This window comes from Scleropages formosus, chromosome 10 (assembly GCF_900964775.1).
Source record: "Scleropages formosus chromosome 10, fSclFor1.1, whole genome shotgun sequence".
In the NCBI taxonomy this organism is placed as follows: Eukaryota; Metazoa; Chordata; class Actinopteri; order Osteoglossiformes; family Osteoglossidae; genus Scleropages; species Scleropages formosus.
The window spans coordinates 12,790,611-12,807,525 of NC_041815.1; the positions used below are offsets into that span (position 1 = coordinate 12,790,611).

The window sequence follows — 16,915 nt, forward strand, 5'->3', positions numbered from 1 at the left end:
CACGGGGTGGGGAGCGAAATAGGGAAGGTTTAATCAAAAGATAAAAGGAAACGGAACCATTCAGATGGCAAAATATCATAAACAGAAGCATTACTACTGCCGGCGATAGAAGACCTGCTGATCTATCGCTGTATTATATTCATATATTTATGCATACATAATAATATGCAGGAGGAATCTTATTTGAGGTGGCAGCTGCCACGATAAGAAGAATGAGCTCCGATTTATAATGGTTTACAAAAACGGGACTGGTTTATTGAAAAAGTGAGGAGGAATATCGGAAGAGAAAGACGAAGTGGTGGGGAAGAGGAAAACTATGCATTTAGGATGATTTCTTCAAGGAAAACTCCCGAAAAGAGTCGCTATCCCCTCCACTACCTGGTCTGGCACAACAAGCATCGGCAGCTGGAGAAGGAGCTGTCCGTCGAGCAGGTGAGACGAGCCGGGATGGGATCCACGGACGGGGGATGGACAGCGGTGGAGCGGTCCGTGGGAAAGCTGCATACCCTGGTCCGCCCGAGCCGAGGGCTCCCACGGTCTCTCATTTTGTATTTGCCTTCGAAACGTTGCATAACACAATGAAATGTAGAGATGATGATGAGCGCGCCAGGTACACACACCGCCGCTCGTGCTGCCAGCTGGCAGCTGCTGTGCTGTTTTTTTGGGGAATCACTCAGTGGTGAATAAGGACTCGATGGTGCTTTTCGGGTGAATGGGGGCTCTATAGACTATTCTCCCCTCCCCGTGTCTTGGGCTTATTATCCACGCTGCTCTTTGATCATGTGAGGAGAACATCCCTGCAGAACAGCTAACCTAACCAAACCGGTGCCTGCCGCCGCCTTCACTCTGTTTCCTGTGTAAAAATCATGAGTGTGTGTCGTTAGTGATCATCCAGCGGAGGTCCATCGGTGCGCGAGAGGTCCACGCCTGTCGTGTCGCTGCGGGTTTGTCACGGTGTGACTGTGTGTGTGCGTGTCGGCTCTGCGGTTGTGTTGCACGCAGCCGAGGGCATCTTCTTATTTCCCATCGAGGAACATCGAAAGGTGGAAACCGGAGGAGAAGATGCGGACGGCCATGTGGGCGAGCCTGGGAGCGCTCCGGCGGCCCGCTTCTGCTCCGCTTCTGCTCCGCTTTTGCACGCAACTCGCTTGTTTTGCGCAGACGACGCGACCCACGACAATTAAAAACCAGAGAGGGGGAGAAACACGGGTGGGGAAAACAAGGCGTGCCTTTCACGAGCTCCACTTCTTCGCATCGAAACGTAACTGAAGGAAACCCAACTGCTGAAATCTTTACTCCACCGAGGATCGAATTAGAGGCTAAAGTAACGGGGGGGGAAAGTGAAACAAGGAGCGTGTGATGATCAGACGAGCTAGTGATCTGGGAAGAGTTGCGATCATATATGGGGGCGCGCAAACAGATGTAATTTCATTTATTTTCATACTCACTTTGGGACGAGACACATCCGCGTTCATAGATTACTTCACACACACAGAGTTACACATTTATAATAAGCGCGATCACAGGAGGAGCACACGAGCACGGTGGTGATATCATGATATAGGTTATATTTTAAATCACAAACAGAAAATACAGAATTTCCAGAAAAGAAAAAAAAAAAAAAAAGGCACGAGCACAAAAATAACCAGGATCCCGTGCGACGAAAATAGGCAGTGACTGCGAATAGGAGAACCTGTCGTTAACGGAAGGTCACGTGACCACAGCGCGCGCCGGGAAGGTGTTATCATACCTTAGTTCCTGTTTTTTGCTGCATTGCCGCCGGTCTAAATTGGGAGCGCAATGCCTGTCTAGTGTCAACAGAAGTGCTTCGGAGTCTGAAGGTGTGTCAGATGAACAGCTATCATGAGCCCTCAGCAACTCTGCCCACAGTCCTACACCCATCATGGCATGGCAAGATGGACCTTCAAGTACCACACAGCACTGTAAATGACCATGCTTCTAGGGTGGAGCACATTTCCTATGTGTCTGAACGTCATGGCAAAGCTTGTGTATTTAAGAGAATGACACAAACACACAATTCATGTTGCACGTTCACACTTGGGTATCATAGGGGGTTGACAGTTTGGAATTTCACGTCCACTTTGTCCGTAGGGCTTGCATGTCCCATCTAAGCTATAATGTTGAGCCTGGTGTGCAGAAAGACAAAGAGAGAGAAATACTTACGGTCCTAAAAGGCTGGGAAATGCTAACTGTCCTTCATCTGGTCAACATCCAGCTGGACTTTGGCTTGTACTGTGTGGGTGTGGTGATAATTCAGCTGTAGCCCTACTAATGATTACTAAGTGAAGCGTCCCAGTTTACATGATTTATAGGGTTGTGACAGAGAAGTCACGTTCCAGTGCTGGCTGAGAGAAGTGTTTGTGTGTATGCGCCTGTGCTTCAGTGGTTTCCCAGGGATGGATGGATTCAAAGTGGGAGTGGGTTGGTGGGTAATGATGTCTGTTTTTCACCCAGGGATTAGCACTGTATAAGAAAGAGTGGAGGTATCCACCCAAAGACCCACAGGCTCAGTGGTAGTGCTGAGCATCCGTAAGAGGACAGTGAGTGAAATGGGACTGAAGGATGAAAAGAGGAAAGAAATGACAAAGGGAATAGAATGAAGAGAAAGGGGAAATGCTGGCTGACTGAGATAGAAGAAACTGATTTGCATGTCACCCTGCCTGTGTCATAAATAAAAACAGAGAGACTCTGTGATGGGGAATGTGACAGGCAGTGGCAGAATAACACACCCTGGATGGAAACTACAAGGGAATGGGCATCCATCAAGTGTGTTTGCTTGTGTGTGGTAGGAGGTGAGGTGATATTTTATGTATATAATTCAAATTATTTAATTCTTCAGATAATACACATTTCGTGTGAGTACCATCCTTTATCATTGTCTTTGTTCGGTTCCATAAGCGCGGGCTACACGGACTCGGGCCTTGCGACAACATGCTGGAGCTGAACAAATGAGAGCTGTGTGACTGAAACATTTTTTAAGCACTTCTTTGCTCCTTCACTTCCCTCTCCCACCTCCCTCAGCCTCTCACCCATCTATCACCATCTGAAACTCTCCCAGATAATGGGGCTCATCCTCTTCTATCTTTCCCCAGGTTCCCTCACTCAGTCTCAGTCCCTCAAAGGAGCTTTCTCTCTCCATCCTGGAGACTCCACCCCCAGCCCCCAGCCCCCATGTACCCCCATGTCCTGAAACCCTACACTAATAGCAGCAAGATGGTGTCACCGTGGAGGGAACCGAGGAAGATAGAGACTTAGTTAAGAAAAGCTCTCAGTGGGAGTTTGAGGAGGATATGGAGCCCTCAGACAACAAACATGGTCCCGACTCTGTGTGCGTGAGGGCCAGATAGACTGTCGGCATGTTTTATCTGTATGATAGACCCTGATAAACAGGATTTAAATGGTCTCTGATTCATATCAGTAAGAAATTACCTGTGCCCTTAGTGAAATATAATAAAGCTACAGTTAAGTTAATTGTTTCATAATCAGATTTAACGCATATCTAAGAATCATGACTATTAGTAAAATGTATGAGTTCAGAAATCTCATACATTGTTACAAGGTTGACTGATTTACATTTACTCATTTAGCTGATGCTTTTTCTGCAAAGCAACTCATAATCTTTAGTTACAATTATTTACCCATTACCCAGCTGGGTCATTTTACTGGAGCAATTTAGAGTAAGTACCTTGCTCAAGGGTACTACAGCTGGCGGTGAGATTCGAACCAGCAGCCTTCAGATCCACAGGCGGCAATTTGAACCATTACGATATCAGCTGCTCTGATCGGTATCATTGTGAATATGATTTATTCGTGCATTGTGTGGTACCAGTATCTATGTGGTCTAACACTGTGAAACATGCTGAGACTAAGGTTATATTCTGTTTCCCGATATTCAGTTATCTTTACAGATGGGCACCAGTTTACACAGCTTGCTGTTCCGTGCAGTCCCAGTTATATAATTAGATCTGCAACAGTGGGAATACCTTCCCGCGGGCAGAGCTCGTGACTGCGCTGGGCACGCACCGGCTCCTTGACAGGCACTCGGCCACCACGGTGGGCAAGTCACCTGATTTAAGAGCAAAGTCAGGTATGCTTTTTTCTTCTAGAGCCAGATTTCAGTGACATTCGGTCGTGCGGCTCTGTAGTCCACCTTCTGTGTAATTGGAGAACAATAACAAATCCAGTAGGAGCGAAGGCTGCTTCCTGCACTCTGCACTGTTCCATTGTCAGGGGCCTTTCCAGTCCTCGTGAAGAGTGGTGCCTGGTGTCCCGACCGCCAAGGCACAGCAGTGCTGGGTGACTGGCACTGACAGCGGTTTGGCGGTGACATGCAGGGAACACAGCTTCGCAGCCGCGCTGCTGTTCTCATGTTGGGTGAAACGTTCGATTCATTCCTTACACACAACAGTGGGAAGAAAGACATTGGACTTTGCAGCATTTTACTTCGCTGACCAAGCGCAGGCCCTGTAGCCTTCCAAGGCAGCACCTGTTCTTCAGATCCTGTGCTCTTCCGTGCATGGCTTGAGACACTTTTGAACAATAATAATAAATCTTAATGACTATTCCATTGATGGCCCATATAAACGGCTAACTGTATTCACAGTTACGAGACCTTTGTACTGAAAGACAAAATAAGAGACGCGTGGAAGGGCTTCACTACATATGTATTAATTTGAAATCCAAGATTTCCAAGGAATATGTCATTTGTTTGCTCAGCATTACTGATTTTGTTAGGAAGGCACTGTAGATTTTGCAGTACAAGCAATAGTTAAAGTTGCACATAACTGTGGTTTTGTGGTCTAGGAAATCATGACCAATGGGTTATGGGATCCAAACCATGAATGATCATTGAAGGACTTGTGGACTGAGTCCAGAGCCACTCCGTTATTGTTTGCTTTGGACTGTTTGTTGCACAGAATAGATGGCATTAATCAGCAGAGAACCTGTCTGCCAGGCCCTTTGTTTCAAGGTTATTTAAAGAATCCGTGTTACTTTCCCCAGTTTGTCGACTTTCATCTTCACCGATTTCTACAACAAATGATCCTTTCCGTTCACAACGTTTGTCTGCACGGACAAATACGCATCCGCTTTCTCGCATTCACGTACACACGTACAGGTGCATTCTTATACACACACGTGCAAACCAAGACATGTGCCGGCACACAGGACACTCTTCTGCCCATGCACGCAGAAAAAGATGCATGCATACACACACACACACATGCTCAGCTCTCAATGAAAGATTGATGCTGGTGTAAGTGGCTGCCAGAGAGCATTAGCCAAAGCAGCGAGAGCGCAGAGACAGAGATGACCATCAATAATGCAGCTTTGTTCCAAGCCAGCTGCTTGGGGGATATGGAAGAAGCGACTGTGGTGAGGGTATGGATGGTCGGCAGGAGGTCTCTCCGTGGCCCACGACTGCACGGGATCGATGAGGGAAACGGGACACTGTATTTACACAATCATTCCAAGCATCAGCAGTAACAGGGCGGGTCCTTGGGGGAACTCCCTGTGAGGGGGTGTGTGTTGCTTTGGTTCCCTGTGAGAGTTTGCAGTGATGGTCTAAGGCATCTATTTTGCATTTACTGGCAGTAGTTTGACTATGTGAAATAATGCTGAAGGCTGGTCATATGAAGTGCAGTGCTGGGTAGGCATTCAAAACAGAGAATGTATCCCTCACCCGCCGCGTTTCAGAGGAACAGCGTACCTGGGCAGCGGTGTTTGCTGTGGTATAGACAGTGGGGACCAGGATCAAGAGAAAGCCGGCTGTCTATAACAAGTGGAGCTTCTTGGTGTCTCAAAGCATCTCACTCTGGTGTAGCATCTCGTCGCTCTTTACTCTCCAAGTCTTCCCCAGTTTCTGTTCCTCCTCCCAGCCGGAAGGGAGGACCCAAAAGAGGGAGAGCGTAACATGTACGGAATTGTAAAATGTTGCTCAGCAACAGCTGGCGGTGCCTGGTTCCAGGTTTGGCTCCAGAACCAGACCGTAATTCTCACCAGGGCTCTTTGAGAAGGTCCCTTTTCCTACAGCCTGCCACAACAGCCCCTCCCTCCCAGCAGCCCCTGGTTGACTTGCCGCCGCCGCCTCCTCCTCCTCCTCCTCCTCCTCCTCCTCCTCTCCCTCGGTTGCTATAGTGATCCACCTTCAGTTCCCTCACTCCTCTGCACCCACTCCTTCACCTCATCAGTCTCCAGTCCCTGCGGTGGATCTTCCTGTTTTTCTCTCCATCCCCTCTCGCTTGCATCACTCGCCCTGGGAGGTGCTGCGTTGTTAACAAGGGGCTCCTTAACTACAGTGCTGGGCGTGGCTGACTGGGGCAGCGTGGGGAGTGGGGCTATGTCACAGGGGAGGCAGCAGGGGCTGAGGACCAACGTCTTTGTCTTGCGCGTTGACGGACGAGCGCTACCCAGACACAGGCAGCCTGAGAGACGAGCGGTCCGTCCTTCTGCTCCGGGCGCTGCGGCGAGTCCTAAGGCGAACCCTCGCAGTCTGGACCACGGCTGCAGTTTTCCGAGTCTCTCGATTAAAAGAAAGGCAGCGCGATTGTTAAGATGCCCCCTTCGCGAGCCATTGTACTGGTAACAATAGAGCCCTCGGAGGCAGCGCGGAATGTGAAACGGAGATGGCTGCCTCGCTCATATTAATACTCGGGATAATGGCCACGTATGGATACACAGGCCATTTCGCGTGTTGTAGCGGGAGCGAGGGCGAGAGTGTGAGTCGTGTTTGTGGGTGAGAGACGGAGTGGGGGGAGTGGGGGAATGGGGGGGGGGCGGGATGCCGCTTCCGTGTCTCTCTGCAGTGACTCCGTGTCACACGCTACAGCGCGGAACAAGATGGAGAACCGCTGATCACATATCAGCAGTTGGGGAAAAAATGAGATGGGGAATGGGTGAGCTGCAGAGTGAGGGAAAGGTGAAGGAGAGAAGGAGGGTGTGGGTAGTCTAATTTGGCTCAGTTACATTAATTGCAATTAATTACGTTATTAATTTTTCTCAACGTTATAATAGTTATCCAATGCCACGGGGTGTCCGTGAGAGAAACCTGGGCTGCAGTAGGGCTCACGCACATCACTCACTCCCTCACACACATACACACACACGTGCAGGTCTGCTGTAGTCCCCAGATAAATGGCCTGCGTACCAGTCGTGTGATGGTCTAATTACCACCTGTCCATCCCTCTCTCACTCTCATTCGCTCCCGCTGATCCTCCGACGCCCACCTTGGCCCACCAGCTGCATCCCGCACGCGCCTTGACCGGGGGAATGGGGGGTGGGTACGCCTGGGGGACTACCTCTTGCTTGCTCCCTGCCTCTCCCAGCTTTGCGATTACTAACGTTGTCCGGTCAGCAGGTGCTGTAGTGGACTAGTGGCCCACAGCTTCCTGACTCAAATCCCAGCAGGACGACACCATCCAGGTCTCTGCCAGTACAAAGGAACGAGTGGCTTCCGCAAAATACCCAGCTGCATAAATCTGAAATAAAAAGTAACACCTATAAACTATTTTCGGTGCAATATTAAGCTGTCATCGAAATGTTGTGCCTGTCCCCCCCCCCCCCCCCCCCCCCAGGTGGATGTGGAGGCGATAGATCCCCGAGGGCGCACCCCGCTCCACCTGGCTGTCACGCTGGGGCACCTGGAGTGTGCTCGCTTGCTGTTGCAACATGGAGCCGATGTCAGCAAGGAGAACCGCAGCGGCTGGACGGGTGCGAGGGAGAGGGAATGAGGGTGCAAGGCGCGGGGACTCGGGGGGGGTGAGTACAGAACTGGGGCCGGAGTGGCTGCAGCTCACAGCTTCCCACGCCTTCCTCCCATGTCTGAAACAGTGCTTCAGGAAGCGGTGTGCACCCGGGACCCGGAGATGGTGCGCCTGGTCCTGCGTTACCGTGACTACCAGCGTACAATGAAGCGACTGGCTGGGATCCCCCTCTTGCTGGACAGACTACGTCAGGTGAGAGGATTAAACGTGCTCCGGCACAGCTTTACCTGAAGGGCCACCTGCGGTCGCGCACTGAGCACCGTTAGGCAGCCAACGACTCTATTCGGAATGTGTCCCTGATATTTTTCGCATCATGTAAAACATCCGTTCAAGCTTTTTTTAATCCTTCTGCTCGTGCAAAGACACAGAGATGTCGACATGGCTTGGAGCTCAGCAACATCTCTCTAAACACGTTATACGTACAGACCACGTGATGGAGGCGTTTTGCTGCAGTCGGCAGGGATCGCTCCGAGCTCAGCAGAAACACCCCGAGACCCACCTGCGCGCTGCCTTGCGGAGTTCCACCGAGCACGAGAAGCTGTAGCTTCAGCTCTCCCAACGATCGGTAACGTCCGCAAAGGTGTCGAGATGGGAGGTGCTTAGCTCAACGCCCAGTCGACAAAAGTAATGATTTAGGAGCGTGCTGCCGTAAGAGAGAAATTCACAGCTCCCCCCGAGCAGCTTCACGCCGGAATATAGCAGGAGTGAGCTTCCTTTGTCGGAAGAACAGAGCGGTGCCGTAAAGCGTTTTGCATAACGAACTCCCGTGATTCTGCGATGCTCCACCTTGTCAAACCTCCTCGTCGTAGGACATCACCTCTGCGAAAGGCCCTCTCTGCCTTTGAGCTCCGATCTGCACCCACGATGTCAGAATGTGTGAGAGGTGTGAGCTTTTGTCCCGGTCACTCGACCACGTGCGCTTCATCTGTTGGCCTTATTATCATCTTCCATCAAGAGCTGCTCCCCCGCACAGTTCGTTCCTAACATGCCACCCCTCTCTAAAAACCCCTTTTTCTTGTCATATCCCCTTCCTCTCCCTTTTCCCCAATCAGGCTCAGGACTTCTATGTGGAGATGAAGTGGGAGTTCACGAGCTGGGGTATGTATTTAATATAGGACACAAACTCAGAACTGCCTGTCCTGAGTATTCAGATCCACACACACACACACAGGTCACACATCACTCTAATAGCAATACTGTTACTGGGCTAAATACCCAGTCTGCATGGCTGAATGGTGCAATCCTTTCAATAATCTTTTTCAAATTAAGGAACGTTGTCTCCCACTATTTATGTTTTGTGACGCCGAGTGCAAAGTGTGTACTTTGCAACGCGAACGCAATTTTTGTTTGCCACAGCAGCTGCTGCAAATGGGTGAAATGCCTTCGGTGTGTCGGCACCCTCCCATGTGATCCTGTTTCCCCGCAGTGCCGCTGGTTTCTCGGATTTGTCCCAGCGACACCTACCGAGTGTGGAAGAGCGGCCAGTGCCTGCGGGTTGATACCACGCTGATGGGCTTTGATCACATGACCTGGCAAAGGGGCAACCGCAGCTTCATCTTCAGGGGTCAAGGTGAGGCCGTTTGCGGTTGGGTTTCGGCTTTCCGGAGCTCGCGGTCGTGCTGGCGTGGCTATCCCTTTTCGGTCGCTGTTATTCAAGGCGTAGGACTCTCTTACCGTTATGCTTTTTTCATCCCCACAGACTCCAGCGCTGTGGTAATGGAGGTGGACCATGACCGACAGCTGGTGTTTTGCGAAACCCTACGTGTGTCCTCCTCACCTCCGTCCTCACCGCCTACTTCCTCCCACCGGGGCGGCACCAGCCTTGGCCTCTCAGGGGTGCCGCAGCCCACCGAAGAGCAAGTCGCCGCCCGTCTCTCTGCCCCTGTCGTCACAACACAGCTCGACACCAGGAACGTGTCCTTTGAGAGGTTAGGGGTTCTGGGCTGTCCGTGGGGAAGGCGAAGGACTCGAAAAGTGACGGAAACAGAGGAGAAAGAGGGGAAGATCTGTGAATAAAGGGGAAAGTGAAGTGACATCAGCGCAGTCATCACGTCACTGCTCACCCAAGCAAACTGAGATGGGAAGTGGAGAGGAGTCGGGGAAGGGCTGGCGGGAGGAGACTGTGGGATAATTACTAGAGTTATTTCAGAGCACAGATCACGACCCTGTCTGAGAAAAGCATTTTGGGACGGGAATCGGTCAGGGCCATCGGTAACGGGCTGATCTAAGACGACGCTCGTCTGGTCCCCCCTGCAGGAATAAAACGGGAATCCTGGGCTGGCGCAGTGAGAAGACTGAAATGGTGAATGGGTATGAGACAAAGGTACAGATTCTAAACTGCAGAGAGCTAAGCGCAATCCCACAGATTTACACAGATGTACACACTTTCTCACAGACACTGGGTAAAGTCCATGGTCCTAGTTCAGTAATATAGTATGGAGCAAAGTCACAGTCCAGATTTTTTAATTCCAGGTGGCTTACCTGGTGTTTAAAAAATAAACCAGTTCTGGGAAGAATCAGGCATTTCCTCTACCAGAAAAAAAAATTACACAAAGTAAAAAAAAAAAAAAAAAAAAAAGTTTTAATGTCACCATCTTTTCAAAATTCCCTCCTGTTTTCTGTCTTCTTCCCTCGGTCCGCATCGGTCTCCTGCCATCTGTCAGGTGTATGGGGCCTCCAACGTGGAGCTGGTCACTCGAACCCGGACAGACCACCTGACGGAGGCACACAAAGCCAAGCCCAGAAGTGGGTAGCACTGCCTGCAACATGCTAAGACTAACAGTCACACAACACTGCAAGGGTCAGAATCCGGAGAGCCCGTTCACTGAAATATAAACGTTATTTCCTTCTTATTAGCTGCACACTAATGCCAACTAGTGGGTGAAAAGCAATATAGCATTTTTAAATCTGTCACTTCACCTTATCTAAGTACTCTGAATACTTCATGTACCTATGTGATACTACACACACACACACCGTCTCAACCGCTTGTCCCATGCGGGGTCGCGGGGAGCCGGAGCCTAACCCGGCAACATAGGGCGCAAGGCCGGAGGTGGAGGGGACACACCCAGGATGGGATGCCAGTCCCTTGCAAGAAACCCCAAGCGGGACTCGAACCCCAGACCCACCGGAGAGCAGGACCCGGCCAAACCCACCGCGCCCCCCTATGTAATACCGTCCCTGCCTAAAGTGAGGTCAAGGAAATGTGTTTTTTTTTTATTAACTTCAGGTTCCTGATACTTAAATCTTACTACACTTTGGTTATATTTACGTTTCCTTTCCCATTTCACTACCTTCTGTCCACATCTGCCGCTACTGTGTGCCTAACTGTTTGGAATGGCTCCATGGCTCCAGTAACACACTGTGGGCGTGTGCCTTCTTTCAGGTAGTAAGACGCCCCTGCAGTCCTTCCTTGGCATCGCCGAGCAACATGTGGGCTCCAACAATGGGGTGAGCGGCGTACTCGGCGTCGGACACCTCTCCTTCGCCAGCACCGCGCATCGAGGCACGCCGCTTGTTTTAAGTGCCGCGAATCACGGGCCATTCATCGCTGAATTACAATCGGCGTTCACTTGGACACGTCACCTTCTTTCCGTCTTTCACAATCTTGCGAGTCCAAGTACAGCGTACGGTAATCGTTTCTACACAGAGCAACAGAAGTCATCATGTTGACGATTTCTTCTCACTATATCGATCACTGTGATAGCAGCGCTATTACCATTTCAAGGAAAGACAGGAACGAAGAATAGCTTAAAAATTAACCAGCACATAATCGTATAATTGAATTAAGAGCACTAAATACATTCAGGGTCATCATGGGTAAAGGAGGAGGTTCTGACCACAGAGTGCTGTGGGGCAGACTTGTCTCTTGTGGCCTAACCCTAACCTTAACCCTAACTCTAACCCTAACCCCAACCCCAACCCTAACCCCCTCCCATTCTCTTGCTTTCAGACCTTGGTCACCCAGATGTCCTGCCACCCCAGCAACCCAACAGCCCTCACGGCAGAGGAGTACTTCAACCCCACCCTGGCGTTAGGCGCCCGTGACATCGGACCACCCTGCCAGCTAACCACCAAGACACAGAGGTGACGGTTTCTCGAGAAATAACCTCCCCCTTGTCCCCAGCAGTCCTGCTTACATTGCCGTAAGCTTTCCTCTAACAGAGCTTATTGTGCCAAAATCGGAAGTCCGCACACTATTTTAAGTTTTTAAAATGCTAAAAAATTTGTCATAGCATGGATAGCAGAAGGTGGATCTGGATTTTGTGCTAGAAATCCAGACGTATTTTTGGGGATGGCCCTGATCCAACGTAAGCCAGCAAGCTCCGTTCTCCTTTTGTTCAAGCAAACAAACAGAATTCTTTATTTTCTTTTTTCAAAAAATAAATATATAAATAAATACCGTACAGATGGCTTCAGGGAATGAATCTGAACTGATTTTTTTTCAGATGGTTTGATTATTATAGCACAGCAGCGGGGGAGACCCTGCCTCATTTTAGTTTTATAACATCTGCATAATATGTATAAAGAAATGTGTTCAACGTTATTACAAGAGTAATAAAAATGACTGCAATGAGATGCATGGGTTGCTGGAAAAAAGATGCATAAGAAGGTGGGTTTCTGAAGGAGGAAAGTAAAGGAGACTCTCTGTGTGGCTGCAGATTCAAAGCTAAGCTGTGGCTGTGTGAGTCACACCCCCTGTCGCTGGCGGAACAGGTCGCGCCCATCATTGACCTCATGGCCATTTCCAACGCCCTCTTCGCCAAGTTGCGTGACTTCATCACGCTTCGCCTGCCTCCTGGCTTCCCCGTCAAGATCGGTGAGCAGCGCTGGCCGAGAGCCCTGGGATGAGCTCCACGCGTGAAGTCGCAATCCTCCTGGACGTTTCCCCCGACCCCACATTTCAAAGTGCCCATGTCCTGTTCCCCATTCCCATCTTTTCGCAGAAATCCCCATCTACCACATCCTGAACGCACGCATTACCTTTGGGAACCTGAACGGCTGCGAGGACAGCGGAGGGGCAGGAGGCGTGGAGGGCGAGGGGAGCGGGCAGAGGGACATTCCCAGAACAGACACTCCCTCCCCGGGCAGTGACTCCTCCAGCGTCTCCAGCACCAGCTCCACTGGTGAGAAGCCATTATGGCTGTGGGCAGGGAGCTGCACCGAGAAATAAACAGTCACATACATGCAGCTAAACCATTCCGCCCAAATGCCAGCGTCCTCTGTTTTTTATCACCAAATAGTACGTATCATTTGGTTCACATGGCTAAACAAAGTTGACACCGGACGCGAATTCTGACGAAGCCCGGTCTTGGAAAAAGCCCCGGCCGTATTTCCATCGCTTGAGATGATGCAGTTACATTTACATTCATTCATTTAGCAGAAGCTTTACTCCAAGGTGAAGTACATCTCATAGAAAAGACAATGCGTGCATTACATTAGCAGAAAGAGGTATGCTTTAATTTAAAACGACTACCTCGATTCACAGCGGTCAGCAGGGGTCCGTGCTTCTCCAGGCAGAGGTGATCCAGTCGAGACATACATTCACCCCCGCTCACCATGTCCCCCCCACCCCCCACCCCCCACTCACCTACAGCCTCGTGTCGAGGGGGGGAGATCCCACCGTGTGTGTTCGAGGCTCCTCGGGGCTACAGCATTCTGGGCTGCAGTCACCGGGACACTGTGCGTGACGAAGAGGAAGAGGAAGATGATCTGCTGCAGTTTGCCATCCAGCAGAGCCTCCTGGAGGCAGGATCTGAGTATGACCAGGTGGGCAGAGCCAAGAGATGACACGCTGCGCGCTTTGCGTATGCGCGCGCATGTGCACCTGGGTGCTTACGTGCGTTTAACCTCATTCTCCCCCCCGTCTCTCCTCTCCCTACCCTGTTTTGCGTAGGTGACCATCTGGGAGGCTCTAACCAACAGCAAGCCTGGGACGCACCCCCTGTCCTGTGACTCCAGCCGCCTCGAAAGGTTCGCAGTCAGTATTCTCTGGCTCTCTTTACTATGGCACGGCATGGTTAATGCATGCAGTTCTTACCCAGCCTATGCTACAAACACCTCGAATTCACGACACCCAGGCTGATGGGTGAAAACATGTTCTCACCAGACGGTAGACCTTTGTACACCGTGTTGACCTGTGTTCCCTTAGAACGCAACACCACGGTGTGCAGGTGCTCGTGAAACACCTTTCTCGGTAACCCTTCGTTAGTGCGAGCGTCACGGCGACTTTCGCATCGCCACTCAGTTTGTCACTTTGATTGTCACTTTGTCCCCATTTGTTCACGGGTACCTGAATATCGTGCTTCTCGTTAGCCAGCCCTACGCGTTCCTCCACTTTGCTTCAGCATGGCCCTTCTTAACGCCCCCAACGGGTGCGCTCAGAACGGATCTGCGCCCTTCTCCTATCCAGGACTCCACAGCACAAGCCTCGCCCCGGAGGCAGCCCTCGAGGCACACCGACCAAAAAGCCACCACGTAGCTACGACGAGCAGCTACGGCTGGCCATGGAGCTGTCGGCCCGCGAGCAGGAGGAGGCGGAGCTCCGGCGGAGGCAGGAGGAGGAGGAGCTGCAGCGCATCATTCAGCTGTCACTCATGGAGAAGTGAGGCTCTGCTGAGAGGAACAGAGGCGGCGGCGGCGGCGGGGGGAGGGGGGGGGTTGCCAGAGCGGTAGTGGTGCGGGGGCTTAGAGGGGGTTTCTTACAAAAGATGTGGAAGTGGGACAGGGACTTACCATTGGCTGAACGCCTGTCTCCTGTGTCCCTGCGGGCTTCCCCACCTCCCACCTCTACTCCTCGTGTAATTATGCCCGCAGACTCACGCCGTACGTTCCGCAGGGGTACCGGTGCCGGCCGACGTGCCGCTGCGGCAGCGTCCCCTTCCGATCACGTCCACGCTCGCGCGCTCCCCCAACACCCGCTCCACGTCCCCGTGGCACTCGGCACTCACTGAGCACGTTTACGACGAAACCTCTACGTGCGACTCTCCCGCTGACCGCCAGGGTGGTGCTAGCCGAAAAAGAGGAACGCGTGTGCGCGAGCGTGTATGCGTGCGTGCGTGAGGGAGCGTTGAACGGAGCTGCTCCGGGCAACTTCGGAGACACAGCTAGACAAGCCTCCGACGATTCCGACCGCTCCTTTTCGGAGAATCGGTCTCGTAATGGGGCAACACGGGGGGTGGGGGGTATGGAATGGGGGATGGAGTTATTGTTAAAAAACTTTTTCTTCCTTTGTACATCGATTTACTGGAATATTTCATTTGCACAGAATCTAATAGTACTGTACCGAGATTGTACTTGTATAGCTTTTACGACTGTTACTGGAAGGAATAATAGGCGAAACTGGGTTCTCGGTTATTGGCGGTCATGTCTTAAGCTTTAGTTTTAAGGAAATGGCAGCAGTAACACATACCTCATCATTTCTACTGGGCCTCGAACAACTCTTATCCAGTCGCCCCACAATTCTGCCAACGTTCGACCCAGCTCGTTCACCGCCCGTCACGATCTTGGAGCGAATGAACAAATGGAAGACGAAGACACGGATAACTCAAATAAATAGCTCCGGTTCCAGGAGGGGACCTGCTCTTATACCTTTTAGAAAGGTAGTAAAACGGGGAACGGAGTTAAACATCTAACTGTAAAATGGATAAAAACAAAACCTATATAGATTCACAATAGATGACCACTTCTGGAAAGCAATGACTATTAAAGGCAGGAAGACGGTGTTACCTTTGATGACCAACGTACCAGATGTAACGTACTTGAGTCTGAAGATGCTTTGTGCCGCATGGGTATATATTTATCGGACAGTGTTGGACTTAGGAATGCGTAGGCCTTATTTACTGTTCGCGAGCCACAATTTAAACGACTAAGGTTTAACTTCCGCCTCGTCGAATGAGCAGGAAAGCAACGGTGACATAGTGGTCTGTGTGAAGTGTAACTTGTGTGTGTATGTTGTCACAGTATGGCATAATGGGGTATCGGGCTACATTTATTCTAAGCGCCGAGACGTTTCGATAAACTTTTTGGGTGGGGTAGGTGATCACAAACGTTTATTTTGTCTTTAACCTTGCATTTAGAAATTCCTCCATGAAATGTTAATAGGTCCGTACAGTGGGAATCCTGGTCGACGTTAGTGTAAGCATGTTTGGATAAGCAAAGTGCACAGCCTTGATGTCACACTACAATTCAGTGCTCACAGAAGGTCACAGAGCGAGTCAGCAACTCTTTGCTAACATGGTTTGTTAGATTTTTCTGTTTTTTTTTTTTTATTTAATTTTTTGGCTTTTTTAAATGAGCAAAGTAAGAACAAGGTACTTTTTTTAGAAAATAACAATTTCCACAGAGAACGGAGTGTTAAAGCACTAATGAAGATGCTGCGGAGCTGTGCTAGAAACTCAAAATAAATGGACTGAATTGTATCGCTTTCGTGCGGATGTTTTCATGTCATGCAAAATGCAGATGCTGGTTTTAACTTAATGTCTGAAGTTGCACACGACCCAATATACCGTCTATGAATTTTCATCTGCTCTCTCGAGTTACGGAGCGCTTGATGCTATGGGCTCTACAACTTGTTATTCGAACTGCAGGGAAAGCGCTGCACTGAAGACGGGATGTGACATAGTTCGTCCCGGTATGAATCACCGGCATTAGGTGGGCGTTTCCGCAGACACGGATGAGTCAACCCCAGCGAATGCGTTTAACCCCCCTCGAGATGCGGAGCAAAAACAGGGAAAGAATACGCTTTAAAATCGATGAAGTGAGAAAGCGAAGGGGTGCGTGATCATCAGTATTCGAAAAGCACAGAAGGCGAGGTTATGAATATGAGACAGCGGGGCGGGAAATGTTAGCGGAGACAGGGTCGCGTGGCAAGTTTCATTTTTACACCACCCTTTTCCATGGTGCATTCTGTAGAAATTAATTTAATTTCCTCCTCCCGGAATCTGGTTCAACAAAACATGTTTTTTTCTCCTCTTCGACTTCTCGTCCCATCCATCGACTCCCAGAAAGGACTGAATGGCACTGAAGCTAAACAGCCAGGTCGCACTAATTAAAATCACTATGAAATAACCAAACGAAAGGACATTTTCAACTCTTAGTGAACGCATGGTGAATGTATGCGGGACCAGCAGGTT

At 50.3% G+C, this 16,915-nt stretch overlaps 1 protein-coding gene across 2 annotated transcripts; it reads left to right on the forward strand.

Moving 5' to 3' along the window:
* ankrd13b (ankyrin repeat domain 13B) lies at positions 1-16,885 on the forward strand. 2 transcript variants are annotated; one of them, XM_018748202.2, is made up of 15 exons: positions 1-432; positions 7,593-7,728; positions 7,849-7,973; positions 8,834-8,879; positions 9,208-9,351; positions 9,481-9,709; positions 10,038-10,104; positions 10,445-10,526; positions 11,167-11,231; positions 11,734-11,867; positions 12,443-12,600; positions 12,728-12,907; positions 13,378-13,550; positions 13,678-13,754; positions 14,194-16,885. In XM_018748202.2, exons 1-15 carry the CDS (start codon positions 328-330, stop codon positions 14,387-14,389), a joined length of 1,917 nt encoding a protein of 638 aa, XP_018603718.1. In that variant the 5' UTR covers positions 1-327; the 3' UTR covers positions 14,390-16,885. The 2 variants fall into 2 exon arrangements, with proteins under 2 accessions (XP_018603718.1, XP_018603720.1); XM_018748204.2 differs by having other exon boundaries at positions 13,678-13,761; positions 14,194-14,331.
* The last annotated feature ends 30 nt before the right edge of the window (positions 16,886-16,915 follow it).

Bases quoted from the DNA above. Each gene is read 5' to 3' on its own strand.
- ankrd13b (XM_018748202.2), top strand. From the start codon at position 328: ATGATTTCTTCAAGGAAAACTCCCGAAAAGAGTCGCTATCCCCTCCAC. The intron at 10,105-10,444 runs GTACAGATTCTA...GCCATCTGTCAG, and splicing joins TGAATGGGTATGAGACAAAG to GTGTATGGGGCCTCCAACGT. The intron at 11,868-12,442 runs GTGACGGTTTCT...GTGTGGCTGCAG, and splicing joins CTAACCACCAAGACACAGAG to ATTCAAAGCTAAGCTGTGGC.